Here is a 17,441-nt window from a genome sequence, read left to right as displayed (position 1 = left end):
TGTCCATGTTGTACTAAGGAACACGTCAAGCATTTTTCTTAAAACATTTTGGAGGGGGTAGTGAGGGTCCAAGTTCTGGATCCTGAAGCGATATTTCCCAGTGACTTTTGATGACTTTTTTTATGTTTTTTGTATTGCAAATGAAATTGTGTGAAATTTGTGTGTATGTTGAAAATGGATGATATGATAGCGTTAGTTTCGATATCTTCATTGAGTCCAAACGGTGTCAGAGTATTTAGGGTAAAAATCCAGTATGTTTCTTGCTCGCACAGTTTTTAGAATCTCTCTGCTTCGGAGCCGATACTGGGGATGTGGTCCAATATCCAGACTTTGAGGTTACCTTTGGATTTGTTATAAGTGGCTTTGAAATGTTTGGGTGCACTATATTTACCTTTATATTGTTCAATGGAACGTCAATGTTCCCCAAGATCAAATTGTTCTACTAATATATAATAGGCACAGGGACACGTGAGAGCGTAGATCACAAAGTTGGTAGAGCAAGAGTGAAACTGGGAAATTAGATATCCTTTTCCATTAGATTTGAAGGATTGTTGGCCATGTTGTACAAAGGAACATGTCAAGCATTTTTTCTTGAAACATTTGCACATCCCTATTAGATTGGGGAATTCTTTGCTTTATAGTCTGATGTTATTTTCTTTCTTTTGAAGTTTGCTGGGGGTGATCTTGCTTTTAATGTTGCAAGCTCGACAATACGTGAACTTGGGCTTGATGGGGGGTAGTGAGGGTCCAAGTTCTGGATCCTAAAGCAATATTTTCCAATGACTTTTGACTGACTTTTTCCATGTTTTTGTATTGCAAATGAAATTGTGTGAAATTTGTGTGTATGTTGAAAGTGGATCATATGATAGTGTTAGTTTCGATTTCTTCATTGAGTCCAAACAGAGTCAGAGTATTTAGGGTAAAAATCCAGTATGTTTCTTGCTCGCACAAATGTTTTAATCTCTTGGGAGCCGGAAAATGAAATTGTGTGATAAAACAGATAGGATTTCTCTCTTCCTGTAAGGGTAGTCTGGTTGGGGGGGTTGATGTATTGGTGGACAGTTTCTTTATACGGGCTCAACAGAATATCATTTGTCCAAGAATTTTTGTTTAAATATCTTACTCTGATTTAGGTAGTCGCCATCTAGTGTACAATTTCTGCGAAGTCGGTGGAACTGGCTTTTAAGGATATTTTGTTTCCATCTGGGATGATGACAACTGCTGGAATGAATGTAGGAGTTGCCAGCTGTGGTTTTGAAGTGGTTTTTCGTGATTATATTGGAACCTAATGAACCGAGGACTAGGTCCAAGAATACCAAGGAGTCAACAAAGGAATGATAATTTGGTTAATTATAACTGCACTTAAATAGTGTCACTTCCCGTACTTTCCTTTTCAGATGTAAGGAGCATTCTTCCCATTGACCTTTGATGTAAGGGACATTCTTCTCACTGATCACCAATGTAGGGGACATTCTTCTCACTGATCACCAATGTAAGGGACATTCTTCCCACTGATCACCAATGTAAGGGACATTCTTCTCACTGATCACCAATGTAGGGGACATTCTTCTCACTGATCACCAATGTAAGGGACATTCTTCCCACTGATCACCAATGTAAGGGACATTCTTCCCACTGATCACCAATGTAAGGGACATTCTTCTCACTGATCACCAATGTAAGGAGCGTTCTTCCCACTGATCACCAATGTAAGGAACATTCTTCTCACTGATCACCAATGTAAGGAACATTCTTCTCACTGATCACCAATGTAAGGAGCATTCTTCCCACTGATCACCAATGTAAGGAACATTCTTCTCACTGATCACCAATGTAAGGAACATTCTTCCCACTGATCACCAATGTAAGGGACATTCTTCTCACTGATCACCAATGTAAGGAACATTCTTCCCACTGATCACCAATGTAAGGAACATTCTTCCCACTGATCACCAATGTAAGGGACATTCTTCTCACTGATCACCAATGTAAGGGACATTCTTCCCACTGATCACCAATGTAAGGGACATTCTTCCCACTGATCACCAATGTAAGGAACATTCTTCCCACTGATCACCAATGTAAGGGACATTCTTCTCACTGATCACCAATGTAAGGGACATTCTTCTCACTGATCACCAACGTAAGGGACATTCTTCTCACTGATCACCAATGTAAGGGACATTCTTCCCACTGATCACCAATGTAAGGGACATTCTTCTCACTGATCACCAATGTAAGGGACATTCTTCTCACTGATCACCAATGTAAGGGACATTCTTCCCACTGATCACCAATGTAAGGGACATTCTTCCCACTGATCACCAATGTAAGGGACATTCTTCTCACTGATCACCAATGTAAGGAACATTCTTCCCACTGATCACCAATGTAAGGAACATCCTTCCCACTGATCACCAATGTAAGGGACATTCTTCTCACTGATCACCAATGTAAGGGACATCCTTCCCACTGATCACCAATGTAAGGGACATTCTTCCCACTTATCACCAATGTAAGGAACATTCTTCTCACTGATCACCAATGTAAGGGACATTCTTCTCACTGATCACCAATGTAAGGGACATTCTTCTCACTGATCACCAATGTAAGGGACATTCTTCCCACTGATCACCAATGTAAGGGACATTCTTCCCACTGATCACCAATGTAAGGGACATTCTTCTCACTGATCACCAATGTAAGGAACATTCTTCTCACTGAGCACCAATGTAAGGAACATTCTTCCCATTGATCACCAATGTAAGGGACATTCTTCTCACTGATCACCAATGTAAGGAACATTCTTCCCACTGATCACCAATGTAAGGGACATTCTTCTCACTGATCACCAATGTAAGGAACATTCTTCTTACTGATCACCAATGTAAGGGACATTCTTCTCACTGATCACCAATGTAAGGAACATTCTTCTTACTGATCACCAATGTAAGGGACATTCTTCTCACTGATCACCAATGTAAGGAACATTCTTCCCACTGATCACCAATGTAAGGAACATTCTTCCCACTGATCACCAATGTAAGGAACATTCTTCTCACTGATCACCAATGTAAGGGACATTCTTCTCACTGATCACCAATGTAAGGAACATTCTTCCCACTGATCACCAATGTAAGGGACATTCTTCTCACTGATCACCAATGTAAGGAACATTCTTCTCACTGATCACCAATGTAAGGGACATTCTTCCCACTGATCACCAATGTAAGGGACATTCTTCTTACTGATCACCAATGTAAGGGACATTCTTCTCACTGATCACCAATGTAAGGAACATTCTTCTTACTGATCACCAATGTAAGGGACATTCTTCTCACTGATCACCAATGTAAGGAACATTCTTCTTACTGATCACCAATGTAAGGAACATTCTTCCCACTGATCACCAATGTAAGGAACATTCTTCCCACTGATCACCAATGTAAGGAACATTCTTCTCACTGATCACCAATGTAAGGGGCATTCTTCTCACTGATCACCAATGTAAGGGACATTCTTCTCACTGATCACCAATGTAAGGGACATTCTTCTCACTGATCACCAATGTAAGGAACATTCTTCCCACTGATCACCAATGTAAGGAACATTCTTCTCACTGATCACCAATGTAAGGAACATTCTTCCCACTGATCACCAATGAACTGGTCTTAGCTGGGATTCCCTGAGACCTGAAAACTATTTCCAATGATTCCTCTGATGGCGACACCCAGAACCAGTCTTCGGGCTTTGGGATGTTTTTAACATACATATTATACATCACATGACATCTTATAGGAATATTGTAGTTGGAGTGAATAATGACAGGGTCTCTTTTCCTTTTTTTTTCCGGTGGTAGAACAGTCACATGTGCTCAGCGTTACATTTCTGAGAGTCTGCGTTTCATAAAAATAAAACATTAACTCTTCTTAGAAGAGACATAAATAAAAAAAATGGCGCTCGTCTTTCCCAAATGTTTCCATCCAGTTTAACAAAAACAGGATGTGTGTTCGCATGCCATCCGGAGAACGGTCCCGGCGACTCATCCCAGGCTGGGACCCCTCCGGGGGGCGATTTAAACCCAACCTGGCAGCGCTTTGGGTAAAAGGCCGCGCCCAACTTTCCCACCGCCCAGACCGAGAACAACCAACACAACATTTAAAGGGTCACTCTACTTTCATGGGGGAAAAAAATATCAAATAAAAAAAGAATAATATTATAACGTATACAATTACTACGCAATTGTAATTGAATGTTATTTTTTTTTTACTGTTCTGAGGTCCAGTGCATTTTTTTTTTTTTTTTTTTTTACTGTTCTGAGGTCCAGTGTAGTTTTTTTTTTTTTACTGTTCTGAGGTCCAGTGCATTTATTTATTTATTTATTTTTACTGTTCTGAGGTCCAGTGCATTTTTTATTTTTTTACTGTTCTGAGGTCCAGTGCATTTTTTTTTTTTTTTTTTACTGTTCTGAGGTCCTGTGCATTTTTTTTTTTTTTTTACTGTTCTGAGGTCCAGTGCAGTTTTTTTTTTTTTTTTACTGTTCTGAGGTCCAGTGCATTTATTTATTTATTTATTTTTACTGTTCTGAGGTCCAGTGCATTTTTTTTTTTTTTTACTGTTCTGAGATCCAGTGCTTTTTTTTTTTTTTATTCCTTACTGTTCTGAGGTCCAGTGCATTTTTTTTTTTTTTACTGTTCTGAGATCCAGTGCTTTTTTTTTTTTTATTCCTTACTGTTCTGAGGTCCAGTGCATTTTTTTTTACTGTTCTGAGGTCCAGTGCGTTTTTTTTTTTTGTTTTTTTTTTTACTGTTCTGAGGTCCAGTGCATTTTTTTTTTTACTGTTCTGAGGTCCAGTGCATTTTTGGTGCATTTTTTTAAGCATTTTTGATGTGTTCCAGTGCGTTTTTTAATGCATTTTACCACGTTCCAGTAGAGTTCAGTGCAGGAAAAATGCAGCATGGTCTGGCTGGTTCACACCAAAAAAAAAGTGCGCCCCAGATCCATTCTGTGTGCTTTTAATGAGTTTTTGATGCCCAACACTGCATTTTTAGTGCGTTTTCAGATTCTTTTTTTCTTCTTTTTTCATTATTTTTTTCACTGTACTGAGATCCAGTGCATTTTTGATGCATTCTTGATACGTTTTTGATGTGTTCCAGTGCGTTTTTGATGCGTTTTACCGCGTTCCAGTACAGTTCTGGTTTACACATCAAAAAAGCGCACCCCAGATCCATTCTGTGAGGTTTTTATCGCCCATCACTGCATTTTTAGTGCGTTTTCAGATGTTTTTTTCTCTTTTTTTTTCATTTTTTTTTCTTTTTTCATAATTTTTTTTTACTGTACTGAGATCCGGTGCCTTTTTGATGCATTCTTGATACATTTTTGATGTGTTCCAGTGCGTTTTTGATGCGTTTTACTACGTTCCAGTAGAGTTCAGTGCAGGAAAAATTAGGTACTGCAGGCCAATGTTCGGCTTTTCTCAGCTCCTGCGCCCCCGTACCTCAGACCAAATGAGGTACTGCAGACTTATTTTCGGCTCTGCTCGGATTCTGCGCCCCCGTACCTCAGGCCAAATGAGGTACTGCAGGCTTATTTTCGGCTCTGCTCGGCTTATGCGCCCCCGTACCTCAGACCAAATGAGGTACTGCAGGCTTATTTCCGGCTCTGCCCGGCTTCTGCGCCCCCGTACCTCAGGCCAAATGAGGTACTGCAGGCCAATGTTCGGCTCTGCTCGGCTTCTGCGCCCCCGTACCTCAGGCCAAATGATGTACTGCAGGCCTATTTTCGGCTTTGCTCGGCTCCTGCGCCCCCCGTACCTCAGGCCAAATGAGGTACTGCAGGCCAATGTTCGGCTTTTCTCGGCTCCTGCGTCCCCGTACCTCAGGCCAAATGATGTACTGCAGGCCTATTTTCGGCTCTGCTCGGCTTCTGCGCCCCCCGTACCTCAGGCCAAATGAGGTACTGCAGGCTTATTTAGCTTGAATTCTGCTCGTCTTGCGAGTTAACACTCGCAAACCAAGTCCGAATTAAAAAAAAGAAAAAAATGTTCGCCAATCAAAACGCTCTCAAACCTATATATATATTTATTTTTTTATTGAATGCATTATTTTTTTAATATTTTTGGGGAACATTTATTATAGCAGAAAGTAAAAAATGTATTTATATTTTTTCAAAATTGTCGCTCTTTTTATGTATATAGCGCAAAAAAAAAAAAAAACGCAGAGGTGATCAAATACCACCAAAAGAAAGTTCCATTTTTGGGAAAAAAAAGGACGCCAATTTTATTTGGGAGCCACGTCGCACGACCGCGCAATTGTGAAAAGTGACGCAGCGGCGAATTCGTAAGAACTGGCCAGGTCAGGAAGGGGGGGGGGGGACTTCCAGATGTGAAGTGGTTAATTTAACCTTTTGGCTGAAATATATTTTTTCCAGTCTGGGAATCTTTTTTTTTTTGTTTTGTTTCTTTTTTTTATTTTTTTTAGATCTTAATCACCAGACTCTTCACAGATCAATTAAAAAATAAATCGTAATTTACGAGAGCCGCCACGTCCGGAAAACAGATTCCCGACATCTGTGTCTGGCGCGGGAAAAGTTTTCCCCCCCCCCCCCCCCCCCCCCCCCTCTCTCGCTTTTATATCCAAAAGATAATCGTTCGCTGAAGTGCGGCCAAAAAAAGATTTTTGTAAATTTTAACTAAAAAAAGTAATATGTCTGCGGTTTTTGTTTGTTAAAGTGATAATAAACCCAAAAGCAAACATTTATCATACTGCAGCTCACCGATTCTTAAATGCGATGGCTGCATTAGTTTTCTTTTTTTTTTAGGTTTTCTTTCTTTTATTTTCATCTGGTGATCCGGCCAGCATGTCTGTTGTTTTTCGACAGAACAACCTCTCCAGCAGAATGTATCAGTTTACATGGATGAGACAAACCATCTACCCACTGGCAGGGGATTTATTCACGTAAAACCTTTGTCCCATAAGGGAAAAGAACAACTGATTATAAAGTGTGAGCCAGCGTTTGGCTACAATTTGTTAGTGTATTTAAATCTGCTAGTCCATCTAACACTCCCCTCCACCCTACCTAGACTGACAATGCTGCTGTCTGCTGTGCCTCCTGAGCTCCTTCATCCAGGGTGTAGGGGGCGCTCTAATACAGGAGGTGTGTTACCGGCCAGATCACCCCCAGACTGACAATGCTGCTGCCTGTTGTGCCTCCTGTGCGCCTTCATCCAGAGTGGGTGGCGCTTTAATACAGGAGGTGTGTTACTGGCCAGATCACCCCCCAGACTGACAATGCTGCTGCCTGTTGTGCCTCCTGTGCTCCTTCATCCAGAGTGGGGGGGGCGCTCTAATACAGGAGCTGTGTTACTGGCCAGATCACCCCCCAGACTGACAATGCTGCTGTCTGCTGTCCCTCCTGTGCTCCTTCATCCAGGGTGGGGGGGGCGCTTTAATACAGGAGGTGTGTTACCGGCCAGATCACCCCCCAGACTGACAATGCTGCTGTCTGCTGTGCCTCCTGTGCTCCTTCATCCAGAGTGGGGGGCGCTCTAATACAAGAGGTGTGTTACCGACCAGATCACCCCCCAGACTGACAATGCTGCTGTCTGCTGTGCCTCCTGTGCTCCTTCATCCAGAGTGGGGGGCGCTCTAATACAAGAGGTGTGTTACCGACCAGATCACCCCCAGACTGACAATGCTGCTGCCTGTTGTGCCTCCTGTGCGCCTTCATCCAGAGTGGGTGGCGCTTTAATACAGGAGGTGTGTTACTGGCCAGATCACCCCCCAGACTGACAATGCTGCTGCCTGTTGTGCCTCCTGTGCTCCTTCATCCAGAGTGGGGGGGCGCTCTAATACAGGAGCTGTGTTACTGGCCAGATCACCCCCCAGACTGACAATGCTGCTGTCTGCTGTCCCTCCTGTTCTCCTTCATCCAGGGTGGGGGGGGGGCGCTTTAATACAGGAGGTGTGTTACCGGCCAGATCACCCCCCAGACTGACAATGCTACTGCCCGTTGTGCCTCCTATGCACCTTCATCCAGAGTGGGGGCGCTTTAATACAGGAGCTGTGTTACCGACCAGATCACCCCCCAGACTGACAATGCTGCTGTCTGCTGTGCCTCCTGTGCTCCTTCATCCAGAGTGGGGGGCGCTCTAATACAAGAGGTGTGTTACCGACCAGATCAGCCCCAGACTGACAATGCTGCTGCCTGTTGTGCCTCCTGTGCGCCTTCATCCAGAGTGGGTGGCGCTTTAATACAGGAGGTGTGTTACTGGCCAGATCACCCCCCAGACTGACAATGCTGCTGCCTGTTGTGCCTCCTGTGCTCCTTCATCCAGAGTGGGGGGGCGCTCTAATACAGGAGCTGTGTTACTGGCCAGATCACCCCCCAGACTGACAATGCTGCTGTCTGCTGTCCCTCCTGTTCTCCTTCATCCAGGGTGGGGGGGGGGCGCTTTAATACAGGAGGTGTGTTACCGGCCAGATCACCCCCCAGACTGACAATGCTGCTGTCTGCTGTCCCTCCTGTTCTCCTTCATCCAGGGTGGGGGGGGGGCGCTTTAATACAGGAGGTGTGTTACCGGCCAGATCACCCCCCAGACTGACAATGCTACTGCCCGTTGTGCCTCCTATGCACCTTCATCCAGAGTGGGGGCGCTTTAATACAGGAGCTGTGTTACCGACCAGATCACCCCCCAGACTGACAATGCTGCTGCCCGTTGTGCCTCCTGTTCTCCTTCATCCAGAGTGGGGGGGGCGCTCTAATACAGGAGGTGTGTTACTGACCAGATCACCCCTAGACTGACAATGCTGCTGCCTGTTGTGCCTCCTGTGCTCCTTCATCCAGAGTGGGGGGGCGCTCTAATACAGGAGGTGTGTTACAGGCCAGATCATCCCCCAGACTGACAATGCTGCTGCCTGTTGTGCCTCCTGAGCTCCTTCATCCAGGGTGTGGCCCTCTAATACAGGAGGCGTGTTACCGGCCAGATCACCAGGAAAAGGGGTGGAAAGCCTAAAAAAAAGAAAACGAATGCAGCCATCACATTCAATACTTGATGGGTTTAGTACCGCTTCGCTTTAAATCTTTTACGTGTATTCATCCCAGGAGCACGTGCATCAGCTCCTAAGTCACGCGGCGGCCGTGGGCGCGTGGGCGCGCGCCTGCCAAGTCTATTTAAAGGGCTGCATTATAGCTACGGCGATGTGCCAAGGAGAACCAACCTGCCGCAGTATAATGACGGCGGCAGATTGGCTATTGGTTAAACACCAGTGACTCCTAAAGTCCCGGCTCACTTTTCCATATATGGAGACATCTAGTGGCCAGTCCAGGGAACTACAGAAGACCCCGTGTTTCACCCTACTTTCCTATATACACCTTCCTTCTGATCCCAGGTCGATATTTGACAAGCACTAGCGATCACAGGAGAGTCCATCCGTGCCGTTAAGGCGATACTTGTGTATGTAATCAAGCCTCGCCCCCACGCGTTTCGTCACGTGACTTCCACTGGGGACACAGAGGATGTTTTAAAGATAGAGAACTCTCACGCAAGGTCTATATTCCTTATTTGGGTTGTTAATGCAATTTTGGTATTTGGCTTCAGGCTAATGGGTTTTCAGACATACTTAGTGGGCACTTAGCGGGAAAATGTTCTCGCTGGAGTATTAGAGATAACGGTAGCCGCTGTTCATAGTGCGGATCATCCCTTCACCGAGCCAAATGAGAGGAACGCCGCTCCCTCACCAAAGAAAATGATGCAGAATGTTTTCTTGCTGGTGAGGGAGCGATGCCTCATCCATCCGGCGAGGGAACGGAGCCTCGCTCATCCATCCGGCGAGAGAACGATGCCTCGCTCATCTATCCGGCGAGGGAGCGACACCTCGCTCATCTATCTGGTGAGGGAGCGACGCTTCGCTCATCCATCCGGCAAGGGAGTGACACCTCGCTCATCCATCTGGTGTGGGAGCGACACCTCGCTCATCTATCTGGTGTGGGAGCGACACCTCGCTCATCCATCTGGTGTGGGAGCGACACCTCGCTCATCTATCTGGTGAGGGAGCGACGCTTCGCTCATCCATCCGGCAAGGGAGTGACACCTCGCTCATCCATCTGGTGTGGGAGCGACACCTCGCTCATCCATCCAGTGAGGGAGCGACACCTCGCTCATCTATCTGGTGTGGGAGCGACACCTCGCTCATCCATCTGGTGTGGGAGCGACACCTCGCTCATCTATCTGGTGAGGGAGCGACGCTTCGCTCATCCATCCGGCAAGGGAGTGACACCTCGCTCATCCATCTGGTGTGGGAGCGACACCTCGCTCATCCATCCAGTGAGGGAGCGACACCTCGCTCATCCATCTGGTGTGGGAGCGACACCTCGCTCATCTATCTGGTGAGGGAGCGACGCTTCGCTCATCCATCCGGCGAGGGAGTGACACCTCGCTCATCCATCTGGTGTGGGAGCGACACCTCGCTCATCCATCCAGTGAGGGAGCGACACCTCGCTCATCCATCTAGTGTGGAAGCGACACCTCGCTCATCCATCCAGTGAGGGAGCGACACCTCGCTCATCCATACGGCGAGGGAGCGACAACGATCATCCTGTTGCTGATAAATTTTCTCCGTGACATCAACCTAACTGTCTGTATCCATTGTGGAGGTTTTACTTCACTTTCCGTTACAATGTATCAACAGGAAGTGAGCGAGAATACAGTAGAACCTTTGGATTGCGAGCGTAATTCGCTCCAGAAACATGCTTGTAATCCAAAGCACTTGTATATCAAAGCAGGTTTCCCCATAAGAAATGATGGAAACTCAGATGATTCGTTCCACAACCATTTATTCATAAGTCATTCAGTTTACAGTCCATATAAAAAGATTATAGCTAGGGTTGTCCTGATACCACTTTTTTAGGACCGAGTACAAGTACCGATCCTTTTTTCAAGTACTCGCCGATACCGAATACCGATACTTTTTTTAAATGTGTCCCCAAATGCAGCCATGTCCCCCCACAAATGCAGGGATGTCTCCCACATATGCAGCCATGTCCCCCCCATATGCAGCCATGTCCCCCCACAAATGCAGCCATGTCCCCCCCATATGCAGCCATGTCCCCCCCATATGCAGCCATGTCCCCAAACATATGCAGCCATGTCCCCCACATATGCAGCCATGTCTCCAAACATATGCAGCCATGTCCCCAAACATATGCAGCCATGTCCCCAAACATATGCAGCCATGTCCCCAAACATATGCAGCCATGTCCCCCACATATATGCAGCCATGTCCCCCACATAAATGCAGCCATGTCCCCCCACATAAATGCAGCCATGTCCCCCACATAAATGCAGCCATGTCCCCCCACATAAATGCAGCCATGTCCCCCCACATAAATGCAGCCATGTCCCCCCACATATATGCAGCCATGTCCCCCCATATATCCAGCCATGTCCCCCCATATATGCAGCCATGTCCCTCCATATATGCAGCCATGTCCCCCATATAGTATATGCAGCCATGTCCCCCATATATCCAGCCATGTCCCCCCATATATCCAGCCATGTCCCCCCATATATCCAGCCATGTCCCCCCATATATCCAGCCATGTCCCCCCATATATGCAGCCATGTCCCCCCATATATGCAGCCATGTCCCCCATACAGTATATGCAGCCATGTCCCCCACATATATGCAGCCATGTCCCCCACATATATCCAGCGGCCATGTCCCCAAACATATGCAGCCATGTCCCCCATACCTGATCATGATGCCGATGACGCCCCCCCCCCCCGCCGCTGCCGCCGCGTTAATCATTGTGCGGCGAACATTACAGGCAGCTTTTGTTTCAATAGCTGTTTTCCCTGCCACGCCGTGTAAAGGACACTCCTCCTTGCTCGGAATTGGACAGATCCGTCCAAGGGGGAGTGTCTATACACGGCGCGGCGGGCAAAACAGCTATTCAAACTAAAGGTGCCTGTAATGTTCGCCGCACGGTGATTAACGATATACGGCGACGGCGGTGGTGGCGGGGGGGTGGGGGGAGTATTCTATTTCGGTATCGGGGGTATTTGCGGGAGTACGAGTACTCCCGCAAATACTCGGTATCGGTCCCGATACCGATACTGGTATCGGTATCGGGACAACCCTAATTATAGCGATGTGATTGGTTGTGTGACCATAAAATGTCCATCCACAAATGGAAGCCTCCACAAGGGGATTCGATGCAAAATCCAGCAGGAGCTCCAGAGTATAAAAGAGAAAAGAGGCGTCTCTAAGTGTAGCAATATGTTGCTTTAACTGACAATTGCGCGGTCGTGCGACGTGGCTCCCAAATAAAAATTGACGTCCTTTTTTCCCCACAAATAGAGCTTTCTTTTGGCGGTATTTGATCACCTCTGCGTTTTTTCTTTTTTGCGCCATAAACAAAAATAGAGCAAAAATTTCGAAAAAAAAAGCAATTTTTTTTTTACTTTTTGCTATAATAAATATCCCCAAAAAATATATAAAAAAAACATATTTTTTTCCTCAGTTTAGGTCGATACGTATTCTTCTACATATTTTCGGTAAAAAAAAAAACCCAATAAGCGTTGATTGATTGGTTTGCGCAAAAGTTATAGCGTCTACAAAATGGGGGTAGTTTTATGGCATTTTTATTACAATTTTTTTTTTTATTATGACTGCGACATCATGGCAGACACATCGGACACTTTTGACGCTATTTTGGGATCACTGTTATTTATACAGCGGTCAGTGCTATAAAAATGCACTGATTACTGTGTAAATGATACTGTCTGGGAAGGGGTTAACCACTAGGGGGCGCTGAAGGGGGTTAAGTGTGTCCTAGGGAGTGATTCTAACTGTGTGGGGGCGTGGCTTACTGTGACACGACACTGATCGCTCTTCTTGATGAGAGAGGGAACAGACGATCAGTGTCCTGGTACTAGGCAGAACAGGGAGTTGCCTTATTTACACTGGCCTCTCCCCGTTCTGCCGCTCCGTGACACGATCGCGGGACACCGGCAGACGTCGAGTCCGCGGGTCCCGCGGGCACGATCAAGGAGCTTGCGGCAGGGGCACACCGGGTCCCTGCAATGTCATGTTGGTTTTTATGGAATTTTAATAAAGAATTCTGGGGGTTCCGGCATTTTTCTACAAGCAGTAAAAACTTGACAGGGGTCCTAACCTTTTATTACTATTAGCTATAAAGTTAAGAACGCCTGATAGAAATGGTCACAACTGGTGTGAAAAGTTTATTGAATAATTGAATAAAATATTGCCAACGCGTTTCATGGGAAGGGCCCCTCCCTTCTTCAGGGTTTAACTGCCATTAACTGCCATTACACCTCCTGAAAATGTCAGTTTCCTGGTCTTAATCCATGTACTTCTTCCAGGGTAATGATTAAGGGCCATATTCCCGTAGATTTTGGGCGGGCGTCGCGTAAGCCATTTACACTACGCCGCCCCAACCTACAGGAGCAAGTGCTGTATTCCCCAAACACTTGCTCCGTAGTTTGGGGCGGCGTAGTGTAATTGGCCCGGCGTATCCCCGCGTAACTCCAAGGGGGCGGCTTGTATTTAAATTAAGCGCGCCCCCGATTCGAACGAACTGCGCATGCCCCGGGCTTAAAATAGCCCAGTACGCATGCTCCAGTTCTCGGCGGAAAACGTCAATGACGCCGACGTGTGTGTCATTGACGTAAGGTCGTATTCAAGAACGACTTAGGGAAACGACGTACCTGACGGGAAAAGACAACGCGGACACTTAACATGGCGTACGTGGGACTGGCGTAAGGTTACCCCTCATATAGCAGGGGTAACCTTACGCTTACGCAAACGACGTTAGCGACGGTTACGCGACGCAAATTCGTTCGGGAATCAGCGTATCAGGCTCATTTGCATAAACAAATGAGACCTGAAGGTAAACGCCACCTAGCGGCCGGCTGGGTAATTACATTTAAGATCCGACAGTGTAAGTGACTTAAAGCGGTAGTTCACCCACAATCCCATGATGTTACCATCGAGACAGGCATTGTAGCGCGAGCTACAGTATGCCTGTCCCGATTTTTTTAACCCCGTACTCACCTCGTAGTCGTCCATCGTAGATTCCGGCTCCCGCGGGGAATGGGCGTGCCTATGGAGAGGGAGGATGATTGACGGCCGGCCCTGGCACGTCACTCTCCCCGAAGACAGCCGGAGTAGGTCTCGGCTCTTCACGGCGCGTGCGCACAGGCTATGCGCACGCGTCGTGAAGACCAAGCCTATTTCGGCTATTTCCGGAGAAGCGTGACGCGCCAGAGCCGGCCGTCAATCATCCTCCGTCTCCAGAGGCACGCCCATTCCCCGGTATCTTCGATGGACGACTACAAGGTGAGTATGGGGGGAAAAAATTCGGGACAGGCATACTGTAGCTCGCGCTACAATGCCTGATTTAAAGGTAAAAGAAAAAAATTTATTTTTTTTGCCGTCGATAGGGTGAACCCCCGCTTTAAACATGTCGGATCTTAAGCGTATCTATGCGAAAATGATTCTAAGAATCACTCGCATAGATACGCGGGCCAAAAAAGAGAGATACGATGGAGTATCCAGAGATACTCCATCGTAACTTCTCTCAGAATATGGCCCTAAGAAAGTATTGAAGCCGCTGATTCAGCATGACTGCCAGGGATTTAGTATGAGTAGTAATAAAAGGAGGGATCAGTAGTGGTGGGCTCTATACTTCCTCACTACAGATCTTCTTTAAAAAATTATATTTCTGTCAGGAAAAGGGAAAGGATAAGGGGAGAAGGCGAGGGAGAGGGAAAGGGGAAAAGAGAAAAAGAGGATGGATGGGGGAAAGGAGAAGGAAAGGGAAAAAGGGGGGGGCAAAAGAAAAGAAAAAGGGGAAAGGAGAAGTCAAGGAAAAGGAAGGGGGAAAAGGAAAGAAAAAGAAAAAGGGGAAAGGAGAACGAAAGGTAAAGAAAAAGAGGAAGGTAGAAGGAAAAGAAAAAAAAAGGGGGAAAGGAAAAGGGGAAAGGAGAAGGAAAGGAAAAGGAAAAGGAAGGGGGGGGAAAAGGGTGGAGAAGAAAAGGAAAGACAAAGAAAAAGGGGAAAGGAGGACGAAAGGTAAAAAAAAAAGAGGAAAGTAGAAGGAAAAAAAGGGGGAAAGGAGAAGGAAAGGAAAAGGAAAAAGAAGGGGGAAAAAGGGTGGAGAAGAAAAGGAAAGAAAAAGGGGAAAGGAGAACGAAAGGTAAAGAAAAAGAGGAAAGTAGAAGGGAAAAAAAGGGGGGGAAAGGAAAAGGGGAAAGGAGAAGGAAAGGAAAAGGAAGGGTGAAAAAAAGGGGGGAGAAGAAAAGGAAAGAAAAAGGGGAAAGGAGAACGAAAGGTAAAGAAAAAGAGGAAAGTAGAAGGAAAAGAAAATAAAAAAAAAGGAGGAAAGGAAAAGGAAAAGGGGAAAGGAGAAGGAAAGGAAAAGAAAAGAAAAAGGGGAAAGGATAATGAAAAGGAAAAGTAGAAAGGAGAAGGAAAGAAAAGGAAAGCAAAAGAAAGGAAAAGAAAAAAGGGAAAGTAAAGGAAAAGCGGAAAAGGAGAAGGAAAAGAAATAGGGGAAAGGAGGAGGAAAGAAAAGGAAAAAGGGGAAAGCAGAAGGAAAACAAAAAGGAGAAAGGAAAGGAAAGGAAAAAGGAGAAAGGAGAGGGAAAGGAAATTAAAAGAACAGAAAGGAGAGGAGAAGGAAAGGAAAATAAAAGGGGAAAGGGGAAGAAAAGGGGGGAAAGGGGAAGGAAATTAAAAAGGGAAAGGAGAAGGAAAAGGGAGAATGAAAGTAAATGAAAAAGGCAAGGTAATGAAAAAGGGGAAAGAAGAAGGAAAGGTAAAGAAAAAGGACAAAGAAGAAGGAAATGAAAAAGGGGAAATGAAAAGGAAATTTAAATTAGCAGGGAGAAGAGATGGAAATGAACTGAAAAAGGACAAAGGGAAGGAAAAGAAAAGGTGGAAAAGGAGAAAGAATGGTAGAGAAGGAAAGGAAAAGAAAAGGGGAAAAGGATAGGAAAGGGGGGAAGGAGAAGGAAAGTAAAGGAAAAGAAGAACGAAAGGAAAATATGAAAGGAGAAGGAAAGGAAAAGAAAAAGGGGAAATGAGAATAAAAAGGAAAAGGACAAAAGAAAAGGAGAAGGAAAAGAAAAGGGGGGAAAGGAAAGGAAAGGAAAAAGGGAAAAGGAGAGGGAAAGGAAATTAAAGGAAAAGAGAGGAGAAGGAAAGGAAAATAAAAGGGGGGAAGGAAAAAGAGGAAAGGGGAGATAAATAAAAGAAGGGTAGGGAGAAGGAAAGGAAAAACGGAGAATGAAAGTAAATGAAGAAGGGGAATGGGGAAGAAAAAAAAGGGGGAAGAAAATTTAAAAGGGGAAAGGAGAAGGAAAGGTAAAAGGGAGAGTGGAAAAAATTAAAAAGGGGAAAGGGGAAGGAAATGAAAAAAGGGAAAGGAAAAGGAAATTTAAAAAAGCAGGGAGAAGAGAAGGAAATTAACTGAAAAAGTGGAAAGGGGGGAAAGAAGAAAGAAAGGTAGAGAAAAGGTACAAAGGAGAAGGAAAGGAAAAGAAAGAGGGGGGAAGGAGAAGGAAAGGAAATTAAAAGGGAAACGTGAAGGAAAGGAAAAGAATAAGGATAAAGGAGAAGGAAAAGGGAATGAAGAAGAGAAGGGAAAAGGAAAAGGAAATGAAAAAAGACTAAAAGGTAAAAGTAGAAGTAATTGTGAGGAAAGGAGAAGGACAGAGGAAGTGATGGGGAAAGGGAAAGTATACAAAGTAACACAATCTCTCTTCCAGTGAACATTAGGCGGTGACATTGTAGCTCCTCTGTATGTATAGAAGATTCTCTATATTTCTTTCTGGCACTAATAATTCCTCCTCATTTTCTCTTCCAGTCACGTGATGCAAACAATCAAAACGATGCGGATTCGGCAGCCAAACATTCCCGCACGGCATTCTACCTGAACATCGCAGCCTTGGTCCTCGGCATCATCCTGATCATTATTGTGGTGACCTTACAGATTGTGGCGGCATCCCGCAGATAGCAGAATCCCTTCCCCCGGAGACAGGAGGAGAAGAATCTCACGGATCTCTATTATGGAATCACTGTATGCTCTATATGTACATTACCCAATAAACCCGTCTTTATATATTCACCAGGGATACGTTATTGTTGTTTTTTTTTTTAAATAAATGAAAGTAAAGGATTTTCCACTGAAAACTGCCATTTATATTGGGTGGGGATGTTGTGTTCTCCCTACCATGGTGTCTAGTATTGCTTCTGATTATCAGAGACTACAAAGGATATCAATAAGAAAAACATACTAAGGATAAAGAATAAGAACAGATACTGAGAATTACACCCGACATACAGGACAAGAGAAGTGGTACTGTGCAGAGTCCATACATACAGAATAAGAACAGATACTGAGAATTACACCCGGCA

The 17,441-nt window shown here is 45.2% G+C and overlaps 1 protein-coding gene across 1 annotated transcript in view; it reads left to right on the top strand.

Moving 5' to 3' along the window:
• The window catches only part of LOC120916242 (dispanin subfamily A member 2b-like), a 31,603-nt gene extending 14,447 nt beyond the window's left edge, over positions 1–17,156 (top strand). Inside the window, exon 2 of the mRNA XM_040327112.1 lies at positions 16,891–17,156. Within this exon, the coding sequence (XP_040183046.1) occupies positions 16,891–17,040 (150 nt within the window). The 3' untranslated portion in view covers positions 17,041–17,156. The remainder of the gene's footprint in view (positions 1–16,890) is intronic.
• The last annotated feature ends 285 nt before the right edge of the window (positions 17,157–17,441 follow it).

This window comes from Rana temporaria, chromosome 10, assembly GCF_905171775.1.
Source record: "Rana temporaria chromosome 10, aRanTem1.1, whole genome shotgun sequence".
NCBI classification, from domain to species: domain Eukaryota; kingdom Metazoa; phylum Chordata; class Amphibia; order Anura; family Ranidae; genus Rana; species Rana temporaria.
This window is presented reverse-complemented; position numbering and strand designations above follow the sequence as displayed.